Genomic DNA, 16,785 nt, shown 5'->3' with positions numbered 1-16,785 from the left:
TAATTTTTTTTGTCTGTTTCCCAGATGCTCTCTTTGTACACAGTAGGAGTGCCTGAAATCAGAATATGATCTCACTGCACTCAGTTGAGTGAGCAAATGAGATGAGCCCAGAGGCAGGCTGAGGGGCAGGCAGTTTCAAGGCCACTAAGAGCAGAAAAACTGCCAGTTCAGTTAATATTCCTTCAACACAGTTTAAATCAAATTAAATACTGTATTTTTTTTTTTTAAAAGTGCAGATAAAGGTACTTAAATTCTCTTATACGTCCAGTTGAATATAACCAAGTTGTTAGCCGGCCAAAGCTGAGGTTTTTAAGCAGAAAATATTTCACAATGCACCACTTAACTAAGCAAGGACAGGAAATCAAAGAATGTGGCTACCCCCACACCTGTAATTACTAGCAAATAACAAAATTCAGCAAACACTAGCTTCTGTTCAAGTTACTAAAGAGCAGAAGAGCAGAAAAACTGCCAGTTCAGTTAATATTCCTTCAACACAGTTTAAATCAAATTAAATACTGTATTTTTTTTTTTTTTAAAAGTGCAGATAAAGGTACTTAAATTCTCTTATACGTCCAGTTGAATATAACCAAGTTGTTAGCCGGCCAAAGCTGAGGCTTTTAATCTCCAAACACTTGACCCTATTCAGTTTGGATTTGTCAGTGGGAGATCATGCCTGCTAAACCTGGTGGACGTCTTCAAGATAGTCACCAAGGCCCTGGAAGAGAGGAAATCTGTGCATATGGCCTACCTAGACTTAGCCAAGGCATATGACACTATCCCCCATTCAGACATCATTGACAAACTCACCCAGCTAGGTATCAACCCTTATATCTATATATACATATAGATCCATATATACATATATATATATATATATATATATATATATATATATATATATATATATATATATATATGGCTGACTGATAGAACCCCTATAGTCAGAATAGGGGAATCCACCTCCAACAGCAGACTTGTAACCAGTGGTGTTCCACAGGGATCAGTCCTGGGACCTTCACTGTTTGGAATTTATTTCGCCGAGATACAAGCAAAAACTAAAGGTCAGTGGTTGACAATGTTTGCTGATGACTGCAAACTGAATGTGGTCATAGAATCTCCAAATTATGTCAACATTCTACAAGAGGGTCTTATACGAGCAAATGACTGGTGCCAAAGTCATGGCCTTAAACTCAATGCAAAATAATGTATTATTATCCCTTTCAGTAAGGGCTATGTTCCTGCTAATTAACACATCAATGGCAATGCCTTAAGTACGCACTCAGTGGTGTGAGACCTGGGCACACAGGTTGACAGCAACCTTACCTTTGACCACCAGGTAAGAAGGGCATTCTATATTGCTCATCTCATAAGTAAGGGCATTGGCTTCAGAAAAAAAGAAGTTATAACCTCCTTGCACTCTTCCCTCATCAGGCCAGTAATTGAGTACAATGTCCTTTTGGTATGTACCTTTCCAAGTACCTGCAGTGATTGGAGAGATCACAACGGTTCCTCACAAGGAAGATTCTAGGTCTTCAGCATCTGTCAATTGTGGATTATCTGAAATCACTGTCACTTTATTCTGTTTCATACAGACTGGCGGCACAATGCCAGGACATTTCTATGGGCTAGGCTTGTAAAGGTCCCAGGCCCATTAGCCAAGTACACACCTATGAACCTAGGAACTGTTCAGAGGCAATCTCTGCCTGCATACAAGGCAGTCATTGACCCTGCTTTATTGGAAATGCTGCGTCTCCATAAGTCAAATGGTACACAGGTTATACGGTCTAAAGACCTTAACCTGGTATGTGATATTAATAGAACCTGCTGAAGGGACAGATTTGTCTCCCAGAGGTTACCACACCTTTGGAACAGACTCCCACTTCATGTCAAACAGAGCACCTCATTGTCCCTCTTCAAATACAGTCTGTACAATTGGATGGGTAACCATAAATTCACCCTGGGGGTTCTACCTGTGTCCCTCTTGGACAGGGATAGTAGGTGCTAATCATGGAAATAAGGGTAGAACTTGGCTAGGCTTGGAAGAGCCCTATTGCTATTAGCCTAGTAACTTCCTATGATCCTGTGATCCTATTGAGATGACTTAAAGGATGTTCATAATGTAAATGATATCAAGCAGCAAAGTTCCCTCTCCGTCCAACTGCAGTCTGCCCCAGAAACCTCATTAAACGTGATAGCAGTTAGCAGGAGTTGCAAACGGCTAGGCAGCAGATCATCTTCCAGAATTACTGCCTAGTAACAACTTATCAGCCTGCAAGTTTTATTCTGAAGCTGTGAAGCTCTTTCAGGCTCTAAAGAACTGTTATTGTCATAACCTGTGCTGATATAGTCTGCTATACATATATATATATATATATATATATATATATATATATATATATATATATATATATATATATATATATATATATATATATATATATATATATATATATATATATATATAATGTATACGGATGGACATATATGTACACGTGCAGTTACTCTTTTGAATTCTCTTTTATCAACAAAGTCAGCTGATATGTATCTTTGATTGAATACCATTGTGAAGGATTGATGGAAACAACTTTCCCTGTGGTGAGTGAGTTTTTTATTTTCCCTATAATGCCAAACCTTTCAGATTTATTTAATTTTTATTTATTTATTGACATTTGTTTACCGGGAATATCTAACTGGGAGCAGGTGCCCTTTTTCAGAGGAGGCCTGGGAGAAAAATTCAAAGTTAACGCATTTAATGCAGTCAGTGTTTACAGCAACAATTTTTATAATGCATTTTTGTAATGCAATAACAGTGTACACATACTGTAGCATAGTCGTCTGTATAATAAAATATGTAAAATATCACAAACATTAATTGACAACATTGTATTGAGAATTTACAGATAGAAGAGTTGGTGATGTATTAGTTAGGATAAGCACATTAAGTGTTAATAGAGAAGTAGCAATGGACTGGGAATTTGGTTGTGCTAAATTAAAAGTAGGTACAGTAATTACAAAATGTTTCGAGTCAGCGTCATCCACTCATCCTTTTCTGGTATCATGATCCTTAGCATAGTAAATCCATCTGTGACTTTTAGAATGTTTCTAATAATCCTCAACTCCCTTCTTGTTAACAAGGAACAGTCCCTGCTCTCTGCATTGTTCCTTTGTCCTCATTACCGCCTTCCAAGGGTACATAAAGATCATGTCTCCTTTTCTTACCACATACTATGCATTTATCATTCACCAGCCAACTATTCTCAAGAAACTGCCATCAAACATATCCCAACTTCCATCAAAACTGTTTTTTAACTGAACATTTCATCCGTAGTTTATTTTTGATTGACACCCATTTCTTTGTATCTTATGCATCCACTTCTTTTAAGATATAAAATGCTGTGTTTTTATTTGTTTGCTTGATTCACACAGTAGTCTATTGCTTTTCTAAGTTTGCCTTCTATGTCATATTATTTTTTTTACGTTTATCAAATACATCTGAGAAGTGCATGGTAAACTATTATTCTACAGTGCAAAATGTTGGCAACGGAATTGATACAACTGCTAGTAAGTGTAGGCAATCAGTGAGGAGATATACACTCTTCCTTTTTCATGTAATGTTATTTATTCTGGAAAGGAAATAAATAGCGGCGTGCAATTTACAGAACCTAGATTGGTTTCAGATAAATAAGGAAAGAGTGCATGTATGTACCAGTATATCATTGCAAAATTCATTTCAGATGTGAACTTTTATGGTGAGTAATACCATGGTGAGGATTGTTGTTCTCACCCCACAGAAAGGTCAAACTGCATGGTGCCTGCTACCATGATAGTTGTTTGTATGTATGTAATTTAACAGTTGATTGTGTATAGTTTAATGTCTTACCAGTTTTGTTGGTTGCTCCAGTTTCTTCCCACATTCCAAAGGTATGCAGTAGGTGGATTGGATACTCTAAATTGGCCATAGGCGTAAGTGTGCATGCAGGAGTATGCTATGGAAGAACTACTGTGGCAGGGCTACATACCCGGTGATGTATACCTTGGCTTTAGATGATTGTCACTGGTGAAGTGACACTGCAACTCCATGGGCAAAAAATGGGAAAAAGAGGTTGTGGGTAGATGGATGGATTGCTTCTTTAATTCATTGCCTAAAGTATTGAATTTTCTGAAAATAAAACAAATCATCACATCATTGTGCATTTTATTCTGTCTCACTCTCTCTGTCTGCCCCCCCCCCATACACACAGTGTCACTCTGAGCTTTGCTTGACAATCACTGATAACAAAGCTGCGTGCATGTAGCCTCTATCCAGTCAGCATTTAGCTAATAATTTCTCTGAAGGAATAACACTCTGATCTAACTTTTCTGAATAAACTTGTTGCTTAACACTGCAGTATGGCAGACCCTACATTTGCAATAAGAAAGTTGTGAAGAAACTGCATTACACATCATTGAAAAAGAAATGGAATGAGATTTATGGACTTCTTAAGTATTTATTCTATATACATTAGACATCTTGCAGTGTGGCTGGATCTGGGAAGCCTCAGTCATTGTTCTTCTTTCCAGTGTTCTTTCTTTGCTAAATACTTCATTGTGGTAGAAAAGTTGCTAGGCAGTTACATATGCTTTTTCACATGACAACACCCTATTCTACATCTTCTATGAATTTGCTGTTGCTTTGTGATAATTTGTGAATAATGTTGAGATCCCCCTCCCCCACCCGTGATAAGAAGTGGGATGAATCATTTTTATTTTGTGGGCACACCAACTTTTTGATGCTAGCGTTAATAAGCATGGTAATTAGTGGGGCTAGATCTAAAACATCCAGCTGAAATAGTTTTGGAGGAATTTGGTCAGTAGCAGGACATTCATAGTGTCCTTTTATGAAACAGTTTTTCACAGTATTTGTATAAGTTGGTCTGTATAGTGCTTGGAATTCTGTGAATTTTTTAAGATCCATATTGTATTGCCTGGTATATGGTCACTTATTGGGATGGATGAGATTTCTAATACTTCTGTATGATGTTGTGCTGTTATTAATATCTAGGCTAAGTCTAATTCATTTTTGGTTGGTTTAGGCTTCTTCTTGAAAGTTCAATTATTAGGCATAGCTGGAGAGATTTTGCTTACACATACTATATGTGTAATTAATGTTGAGCCAGTTTATTTTAATATCTGCCAAATGATCAGTTCAGTGGTTTGAATGCTATGTAGATATTGTAATGATTCCTCAGCTGCTTAGGTGTGAACTTTGAGTCAGAATATGTGCAGGTTTCTTTTCAGTGTTTCAATTCAGTTTCAGTGGTGCAACAGGTAGCACACTTGCTTTTGGTGCAGATGGCTGTGATTTATATTCTCACGTCAGGTAGATTCACTGCCATCACTGCAGAGCAGCATAAGGGTGATGCTATACTCCAGAGTGTGCCATCCTTCATATGAGATGTTAAACTGAGGTCCCATCTGCCTGAGTTGGTGGTATCTCAGGAGGATGTAAAAGATTCCATGGCACCTGTTGAAAAGAGCAGCTGTTCTTTATTTAAAATGGTATTTACAATACTATTTGCAAACTTACATATTTATAATTTATACAGTATACAATTTTTAATTCTGTTCCATTATTTTCATACAATCATAAATATCTTACTTTTCATTGTCAGATTTATATCTTCATTATCTTTACTTGACACTCACTCATTTTTCCACAAACAGCATCTAATTTTTCTTAAAATTGCTGCTAGTCTTCATTTACCATTAAACATTTATCCTTTCATTCCAAATGGTCCATGTTATATAAAATAATCTTTTATCTATTTCACAAATATATTCCCTTATTTATGGCCATATTATCCATACATAATCATATCCATATTTATTTTATCTACTTTATATTGTCAAAGAACTTTTCTTCACATAATTTTCCCACAATTTTGCAACCTTTATGCGTTGTATAAAACATTTTTGTGTAGTTTCTCCTTTACCACAATATATACGAACTGTTAATTAATCAATCACTAATCTCCATGAAAAATTTGACATTCTGCTTGCTTATTACACCATGAGTTTCATACTTTTACATCTTTCACTTTTTCATTCTTTAACTCGACCTGATTGACATAATAATATTGTATCAATACATTTTTTATACCACACATTTTGCTGTCATTTTCTATTACATCCATCATTTTTTATTTTTCATCAAAGATTTTGTTTCTTGGCAACATCTCATTTCTTCATTTAAACATTAATTTTCTCTTTTGACCTTTTTATCATGGCTCAATGCCACTCATATAACAAATTTACTACTATCTTTTCATTTTTATAACTAAATAAAACTTTATACAAATTCAAAGTAGCAAAATAAACAGTTGGGTTTATTAATCCTAAACCTTCCTCTTCCTTATAAGACTCCTTTCTTCACTGGATTAAATCTCAAAACCCATATAAAAGAGAAAATACCTTTTGTATATCTTTTTCATAGATTATTGGCAACATACAGACACTAGCTAAATATGTTGTCTTTCTCATTATAACTGAATTGATTAAATAAACCATTCTATTAAACAATAACTTGTATGTTTTTCAAAAATAACAAATCGACTTTATTTCATCTATTATGCTATCCATTTGTCCTTACTTACATTTTTGCCTGCAAATCTTATTCCTAACAGAGATGTCTTGCATTGAAAAAAATACTCCTCCTCTGTTTACTATATCACCCAATCCTTTACCTTTTTCTTTATTTAAAGTCAAACCTATTATATTTAAACATTGATGTACATAACATATAACCTCTTTCATCCAGACTTTGTTTCTTGTAATCAATATATTATCTGCATAAGTAAACATAACTGGAATTGTTATTCCTCCATTAGTAATATAAATAACACCTTTAAAATGCAAATTTGCATCTCTAAGTAATACATTCATAACTAATGCAAATAATATACTACTCAGGACATCCCTGACATATGCCATTCTTTATATCCAAATTACTACAAATTCTGACTTTCTTTTTATATGCAGAACAACATACATTCTTAAATTTCTCACTGATTTATACTCTTCCATAAATGTCCACAAAAGTTAATGTTGTACTGTATGAGATGCTTTATTTAAATCTTTAATCACTATCTTGGTCTCATCAGTCTTGTTTATAATATCATCCACAATTTCCCGTAAAATTAATAATAATTTCTAACATTATTTTCCATTTAAACTTTATATGCTATCTTCCATACTATGTGTAATTTTGCTTTCCATTCTCTTCTGAATTATTTTCATAACAATCTTATCATCTGCATTGTTTAATATTATAGGTCTCAAATTTTCAATTTTATTTTTATCTTCCTTTTTCCATACAATGTTAACCATACCACTGCAAAAATCTTTATACATAAAACCTTCATTTAACCACTCATTCATAACTTTAAATAAGTGTTTTCTGCCAATTTATAAAATAATCATAACATTGGTATCCTATTCCATCTGATCATGAAGTCAACTGTAAATTAACTTGTCCAATTACTTTATCTAATTCGTATAATGAAATCTCATTTTCTAATTTTTGTTTTGTTAATTTTTAACGTTAGTCTTTTTTTTGTAAATTCTTTCTATCTTGAAACATTGCCTTTACATAATTTATTACAATATTTATATACTCTTATGGCTCTTCTATTATTTTTCATTTCTATCATTATACTAGTATTCTCTTTAACTTTGTAACTCAAATAAGCTGATACCTCTTCTATTTCACCATTGTAAGCTCTATCTTTGCTTAAATAATAATTATTTAATTTTCACTTGATTCTTGTCATACACTATCTGTCCTATCACATAATATTCTCTATCATTCCTTTCCACATCCCTTAATTTATCTATACACATTGTTTCTTTATTTTTTTTGCTATTCTAATAACATTTTATACATATATGTATATATATATATATATATATATATATATATATATATATATATATATATATTTTTTTTTTTTTTTTTTTTTTGTAAAAGCTAGCCACCAGTTGGAACAGTTTTTATAACATTGTAGTAGAAATGTGAACCTTCCATAATTGTGTATTTATTGTTTTTCTACTTTCATCCCACAGTTTCTTATTTATTCTTTTTATTCCTTTCCCAGTCTGATATATTACTTATTTTCCTGTATCTCTGCCCATATGGCTGAGTGATCTGAAAAGCCTGTTACAAGTGTCCCTCCTTTAGCTAAATTTAAACCGTGTGGTATAATAATCCATTTCAGTCATATATACACATTGACTATATGTCAACAAATTATTATACCAAGTATTTAAATTTTCACATTTTATCACTTCAAAAAAATTCTTAACGTTATTTCCTCTATTCTTCTATTTTCTCCTCAAATCACAATTAAAATCACCAGTTAATATTATATTCATATAAATTACTACATAATTTTATGAAATACATTTCCCTTTTTATCTTGTAACATATGCATACAGTACTATAATTTTATATACCTGATTATGATATCTGAGGTAATCTTTCCGTCATCACCAGTGTTACAGTCACTGTTTTGACTGACTTCCTACAATGTACCGTTATACCAGGATACAGTTATTTTCCTAGGTTCCATGTTGTATCCCCGCAACGTTTCTTTGTTTGTAATCTATCCTCTTGTGTCAAAAATCTTAATCTTCCAATATTATTGTTACATAGACATCATGCTTACTACCCCAATTTTGGATGCCTGTTCTTCTGTTTATATTTTTAATACCATTTATATTTAGTGAAACATCTCTAAAATTGTCATTATGTCTATGTTGTATCTTACAAGAAATAATGTACATTTTACAATTATCTCATTTGCATTATCCATTTCCTTTCTTTTTCTCTTTTACACTTTAACACTTTGAACTTTCTTTTTCTGTCTGTTACTGTCTTGCTAATGCAATTCTTTGAACCTTTTACTATTTTCCAATTTATACCTTCCTCATCACTCATTTCAGAACCTGCTTCTGTATTATCTTGTGTTTCACTTTATTCTTCATCCTTCTTTATTTTTACTCTAATCTTAATTCCCTACTTTTCTGTTGTCTTTCATTGGGATATTTATTTTCTCTGTATACTGTCTGCACTTTTATTTACTTCTCCTTCATCCTTTTTCCTCCTGATTATAATCCATCCATAAATGCCCACCTTTGTTACATTTATAACAATTAATATTTTTTGCATCATGACCTGTTTCCCCACAAATATAAACTTTCCTCTTATCACAGTTACTTATCATAATCATCTTTTCCACAGAAAAAAACATATTTTAGGTTGCCCCCAAAATTTTGCTGCACTCCTGTTACCTTCTACATTTATCTTACTGTGGATATGAATATTTTTTTCATTCTCCATTTACTGTACATTATTAACTTCCCATCCACCAATCCTTAATCCTCTGTTATCATACTCTTTGCTAATGTCCACAACTTTTTTGACATTCACTTTGGATTTGATCATGTTTTTTTTTTTCTTTTCTTATTTCTCTTTGAAATGCTTTAACCATATAAGAGTTCCATGGATTACAGTTCTTTTTCTTTTCATATTCCCCCAAAACACTTTCCAGAATAGAAGGGGTCTTAAAAAATAATGTCACAAAATGTCTTGTTATGGATAAGAATACAAGCCTTCACTCCCACTGGGACCATTAAATTACCCCAAATGTCATAAATGTCCATTTCTTTTTCTTCTTTGTTCTGAATTCTTACCATGAATTTCTTTTAACTGTTGACATTTATTTTCCTCTGTCCATTGCTTATCCCTTTCCCTGCAGTTTCCTTAATAGTCTTGACATATGATTTCTTTTTCTGGCATTCTTCTTCTAAAATGGCTCTAACAAGGCTCTAACACTGCAACAACATTCACCTTTGTACTGTCTGGCATCTTGGATCTCCTTGAGTGCTATTCTCTCAGCCACCACTGCACTAGGATTAGAACAAGCACTCTCCTCGATGTCCTGTCCAAATTTCCTCTAGTAATATAAATACCACCTCATGACTCCCTGAAAAGAGGCTACTAGTCTAGTGGGACTAACCCAGTCAATAAAGATTTATAGGTTGTTACTAGGCTAATGACCTGGGGGGGGGGGGGGGCTTTCTAAGCCTAGAAAAGTTTTCCATAAAAAAAAATAATGATGTCCTGTATCCAAATAGGACACTGAGTGCCAAGCATGTATATGCTGCCTCTATCCATATGGGCCATGGCTGCCAGGCCTGGTGTAAATTTCTTATTCTACTTTTATTTCCCACAAACACCAAACACAAGGAGTAGTGTAAAATCTGAAATATTTAATGAAAAATAAAAATAAAATGCGTAAGTGCTTTTGAATATTCATATTCAAATTATTTTCTGCACTACAGTAGTTCTCACTGGGACACCAAAAGAGATCAGTAGTTAAAGGGCAGCTTGTTCGAGCTGCCCATATGGTCTCTAGGGAGGAGGACTTTAACTTGGAGTGCACTAATTTGAAATCTATGTTTCTAAGGAGATAATACCCAGTAGACCTACTCAATGAATTAATAAGGGAGGTTACTGAGAAGAGAGAAACAAGTCATTTCAAACCCAATGTTGGTGTTAATATTCCAGATAGTGACTTATCGAGTATATAAATCAGAACATTAGAGATACAAAGTACCCTTTTCCATAAATCTTTGATTGTCACATACAGTTCGGATTCTCACATTTTAAAATGGATTTTTCAGAAGGATTGGGATATTCTAATGGAGGACTTTGGTATCAGAACTCACTTGGGTGATAAACCAGTTATAATATATAGGAAAGGCAAACATTTTAAAGATCTACTTAAGAACAGGCAAACTCAGAATATGACAGGTCGCTTTGGTACTCACAAATGTGGGTCATTTAAATGGTGTCATAAGGTCAAAACTGGAGAGATGTTTGTTATAAATAATGTTGAATAGACACATCCATGGCAATATCAACCACAGCTTTAGGTTCTTGGCCATAGACCATGTAGAGATTAATGATAAAAACCTTGGGGGAGTTTGTGACATAGAAAATTGTATTAAACTTTCTGACAGGACAATCTTGAAATATGCAACAATTTTGAACAGAGTAGAAATAGCTACACTGTAGTGTTTAATCACCAAAAAGATTTTGCTGTTTATAACTAGTCTAAGTTATTTATTGAGGAGACGCTGACTTGCTTTCTAAAGGAATGACTTTTGTCCCACCTAGGAAGATTAATGTTATTGACACAATTATTGATTTCAAAATGTTTTTAAGAAAGTTGAACCTGACTTTATTGTATGAAACTGGATCATGGACAGATGCTCATAATAGCAACGTCTTCAGAATCAGCTCCACATACAACCCCCCTTTGCATCCTAAGCTTGTAATGTATGAGAAACTATGTGAGTTAGATCTTTACAACTTGAATAAGAACAAGTATAAGGGAGCTCACAGTTTAGTTAACATTAATCAGGATGAACATAACAGTTTGTTACTTTTGCAAAAGCAAGATGTGAGGGTCATGAAACCAGATAAGGGGGGAGGTGTGGTAGTTATGGATCTTTCTACATACACTGACAAAATTTTAAGTATTCTTGACACGGGGAATTACAAGGAGGTTTTCCTTAATGAATTAAATGTGGCATACAAAAATATTTATGGCCAATTGAATGACATATTCTTGGAGAGAAGAATGGACATTTCCTTATATAATTATTTGAACATTATTACTCCAAGAGTCCCATTGTTCTTTGGTATCCCCAAAATCCACAAGGGTCTCTCAGATCCCCCTTGAGACCCTTGGTGGACAGAAGGGACTCTATCACTACTGCCTGCACCCAATACTTGGATCATAAACTAAAGAAAATACTACAAAAGGAAACCCAGATATGCAAAGATTCCTGGACCTTTTTAGAATATATTAATAGAATAGAGTATGATGTGGATGACCTATTAGTCACTATAGTTGTCAGGGACTTGTTTACTGTCATCCCACAAACCATTGGCTTAGAATGGGTTAATGAAATGTTATTTGAACGTAGAATAAATCAGTAGAAAATAAATCTAATCCTAGAATTGTTAGAGATAGTGCTAACTAGCAATTACATTTCTTTTAACAACAAATACTTTTTGCCAACTGGAGTGGCCATGTGATCAGCTTGTGGGGGGCATTTGCAAATATGGTCATGGCGTACTGGGAGAGACATTTTGTATTCCAGTCTGATTATTATTTTCACATCAAAATGTATTATAGGTACCAGGACGACATCAGTTTAATCTGGAAAGGCTCTCCATCTGTGTTAGACCAGTTTTTAGAATACATCAACACCACTACTACCTTTCTACAATTCACATGGGTCATTAATTTAGACTATATGGACTATTTAGATGTCCATTTGTTTAAGGATAAAATCAACAAAAGGTATGCCACCACACTTTATAGAAAAGAAACATATTCAAATTCTTTTCTGCAGTACAATAGTTCCCACCCGGGACACCAGAAGAGATCAGTAGTTAAAAGGCAACTTGTTCAAGCTGCCCACATGGTCTCTAGGGAGGAGGACTTTAACTTGGAGTGCACTACTTTGAAATGTATGTTTCTAAGGAGAGAATACCCAGTAGACCTACTCAATGAATTAATGAGAGGTTACTGAAAAGAGAGAAACAGGTAATTTCAAACCCATTGTTGGTGTTAACATTCCAGATAGTGACTTATCGAGTATAGAAATCAGAGCATTAGAGACGCAAAGTACCCCTTTCCTTAAATCTTTGATTGTCACATACAGTTCTGATTCTCACATTTTAAAGTGGATTTTTCAGAAGGATTGGGCTATTCTAATGGAGGATATTGATATCAGAACTCACTTAGGTGACAATCCAGTTATAATATATAGGAAAGGTAAAAATTTAAAAGATCTACTTAAGAACAGGCAAACTCAGAATATGACAGGTCGCTTTGGTACTCACAAATGTGGGTCATGTAAATGGTGTCATAAGGTCAAAACTGGAGAGATGTTTGTTATAAATAATGCTGAATATTTTATAAAATCAGTGTGTATCAACTACAACTTTAGGTTCTTGGCCATAGACCATGTAGAGATCAATGATAAAAAAAACCTTGGGGGGGGGGGGTGGTTGTTAGAATTAAAAGAACTTAGATGGCAGATTTTATTGCATGCCGATAAATGGCCTGGTATTAATGACAGGACTTCTTTTACTCCTGTTTTAAAATTAAAAGCCCTTGAAAGAAATGAAATAGTATAATGAACAGATTATGCATTAATGAACGTATTCATGACCAATTTTTTCTAGAGTTGAGGCACCAAAATAGTATGAAAAGGTTTTTCAGAATTGGTAGTTTTTCAGTTTTAACTGTAACATAATGTTTTTCACATACTGCATTTTTCACATATATTAGAGATCCAAAAATTGTGACTGAAGGATTCATGTTTCTTTCCTTGTCATTGCTATCTGTTTTCCTTGTGTCCAATCAGAATGAACTGTACGCTATTTAAATGTTTGTTTTACATTTTACTATTGTCTGATGAAGTTTACACTGCCTAAACAAAAGAGCTTACGTGTTTTATTTTTATTTTTCATAAAATATTCCAGATTTTAAAGTATTCCTTGTGTTTGGTGTTTGTGGGAACTAAACCTGCCAGCTCGTTTTATTTTTTGGTTTGTTTTAGAATTTTGATTTCTTGGTTTGTTCCTAAACCAATTTCATTAGTCTAGGTTGCACTTAAACTGAGTAATAGATGAACTCAGCTTCATATGGATGGGCAGTCTGGGACACATGTCTGTTTGTCCAGCAAGTTCTGTTTAAGTCACAGTTGAAGTTCAGTCTCTAGACTAAAAGGATGGATAAATAAATACATAAATAAATACATTTATTTTGCAAAAGTGAAGTACATTATTTGCCTTCAGTTGCTTGCATTTCTTGTTACCATATGGTACACATAAGGTAGGTCTTTCAGAATATAGTATCACCATTGGCTTCGTTGTGGATTTGGAGTTTACAAAAGCTGTATTAGTCAGGAGTTATTACTTTTTACTTTAAATTAGGTTCCTGTTATAGCAGATATGTCATGAGAGTAGTATTCTAAACAGGTGTATGGATCTTTAACTTTGTTGCACATGTTTTGTGGCTAACATGAGTTATTTTAAGATATTGTGTATGTCCTTTATGTAGTAAGATAAAGACAGGGATATATTATTGCAGGATTTTTCTGAAAGCCCACACATTCAGTGGTATTGTTTGTGTTATGCTTTTAGATAGGCTCTTTTGTAGGGATTATAATATTTTAGTAGAATCGTTGTTCTGAGTTGTGAAAGAAAGTGGGTAATATTGAACAATTCTTATTAGTACTGTGCATGATACTGTAATATTTTGTGTGAAATCAAGATTTTGAGTTATAATGGAGAACATGTAAAGTTTTGTAATTTATACTTATGTGATTGGCTTATCTTTATGCAACGTCATGTATTTTGGGAAATAAATATGTTGTGCTTTGAACAGTAATTATGGTATTGTTGGAATTTGTAGCATAAACAGTTTTAACTGTGTTTATGTGATGGGGAAGTTTGTTTATTTAAAGTATTATAATGGTTAAATTAAAAAAAACAAGTAAACATTATACTAATCTGTACTGTAAATTAAAACACTGCATTTGGCAGTTTAGGATTGTTTTAAGATGACATGGTGGGATTGGTAGTTTAGTAATGGTAATTCTCCATACCAATCTTTGGGCCAGTGAAATTGCTGTGGAGATAATTAGGTGTATGTGCAGGCTGTGTTTGTACTATGATATATAAAGAGGAGTCTAATAATGCCTTACGCAAATCCCATCCTGTGGAAGGGTGGATGAATCCTACTTTGACGTCATTCTCCTGAGGTAAATCATCTTGAATTTTAGGGTTTTTTACTTTACAATCCCCGTTTGCTTTACTTAGCCATCGTCATATGTTGGCACATAGTGTTTTGGTTGAATGATGTGCAGTTCTGATGCGTGCTCATGTTTTCTGCCTGTAACACACTGGGTACAAAACTATAGATGTGCATTCTTTGCAGATTGAGTATTTCTTACCTTTGCATTTGAATATCTCTGCCCTTATGCTTGAACTGAAGATACTGTCTCTGATTCTAATTCGCTGTATTTATTGCAGTTTTTTTTTACTGTATCATATACTGTTAGTTTGCCAATCTTGGAATAAAGTGTTTTTGTCATTTGCAGCGTATGCGGTGTATGCAAATTATAACTTAAAAATGTCTGGACGAGTCAGAACACCTTCTCTTTCCTCCAATATGTGTAAATAAATTCAGAGTTAACTGAAGGGCTGTACATTTTTGAACTTACTTATTGAAAGAGTTAACCGCTGGTATATTTTTTTCTTGTTTCACTTTTTAATACCGAGACATGTACATCCCTGTCAAAGGTGATCACAGCAGGCACAAGCTGTTTTTATTTACCTGTTGGTGGTTATAGTCTTAATATCCATTGTGGTAAGGGAGTCACTTCTGTGGGTTGATTTTCACATGGTGATAATTTGTATACAATGCAGTTTGCACAGACAATACAATTGGATCTGTTTTAATGAGCCTGTCCATGTTTCTTCCAAGATCACTGTTCTTTTTTCTTCTTTATTTTTTTTCAGTTCCATTTCACCCTTCAGTATTGAAAATACGAGACGGCAACGAAGGTCAGAGTCCCCAGATTCCAGAAAAAGGCGTATTCACAGATGTGACTTTGAAGGCTGCAACAAAGTGTACACGAAGAGCTCTCATCTGAAAGCTCATCGAAGGACGCACACAGGTAAGGAATTATTATGGCAGTAGAACAAAATGGCAATAAAAGAAAGTCATATGGAACAAAGGATCATTTGTTAAAGTTATAGTGGAGAACTGTAAGAAAGGCAAGAATCTAAGTATGGCATGGACTGACTATAAAAAATCATTTGATAGTATCCCACATTCATGGATAAAAGAGTGCTTAAAAATGTATAAGGTACACCCTACACTGACTGATTACATTACAGTAACCATGAAACAGTGGCAGACCACTTTGCAATTAAGCATGATAAAGGACAGATTTTTATCCCAGGGATAAAAATCTAAAGGGGGGATATTCCAGTGTGACTCCCTGTCACCATTGCTATTTTGCCTTGCCATTAATCCATTAAGTTGTTTACTTAACAGCTTAGGTCATGGCTATAATTTGGCTTCTAGAAAACAACAAAGTCTGATGACTTCTCATCTTCTCTTTGTCGATGATTTAAAATTGCAGAGCTCATCAGATGAGGAACTGAAAGCACAGCTGCAGGTTGTCAAAACATTTTCAGATGATATTGGAATGTTGTTTGGTCTTGATAAATGTGCAAAAGCAACCTTTAAAAAAGGAAAATTGCAGCACCAGGAAAACATCAGTTTGGGACAAGAATGTGATATAAAAGAACTTGAGCAAGAAGGGGGTGTATAAATACTTGGGACCTGATGAAGAATCAGCAATAAAGCATGAACAAATGCAAATAAAGCTTAGTAAGGAGTACTTTAGAAGACGTAAATTAATCCTGAAAACAGCATTGACACCTAATAATAAGATACAAGCTATAAATCAATTTGCTCTTCCTGTCCTAACATAGTTTTGAAGTGATTGATTGGCTCCAAAAAGTGTTGGATAGATTGGATATTAAAACAAGAAGGATGCTTCATGCTCACCAAATGATTTATAAAAATCACTGTATACCAAGATTATATATTCCCCATACTGAAGGAGGGATAGTACCCTTGAAATTGA

At 34.0% G+C, this 16,785-nt stretch overlaps 1 protein-coding gene across 2 annotated transcripts in view; it reads left to right on the top strand.

Moving 5' to 3' along the window:
* Nucleotides 1–16,785, top strand: part of KLF12 (Kruppel like factor 12) — a 1,947,649-nt gene that overhangs the window by 1,799,372 nt on the left and 131,492 nt on the right. For both annotated transcript variants that reach the window (XM_044085623.1, XM_044085625.1), the window contains exon 7: nucleotides 15,647–15,804. In XM_044085623.1, coding sequence (XP_043941558.1) covers nucleotides 15,647–15,804 — 158 coding nt within the window. The remainder of the gene's footprint in view (nucleotides 1–15,646; nucleotides 15,805–16,785) is intronic.

Source organism: Protopterus annectens, chromosome 10.part0 (genome assembly GCF_019279795.1).
Source record: "Protopterus annectens isolate FY-2018-M chromosome 10.part0, PAN1.0, whole genome shotgun sequence".
In the NCBI taxonomy this organism is placed as follows: domain Eukaryota; kingdom Metazoa; phylum Chordata; order Ceratodontiformes; family Protopteridae; genus Protopterus; species Protopterus annectens.
This window is presented reverse-complemented; position numbering and strand designations above follow the sequence as displayed.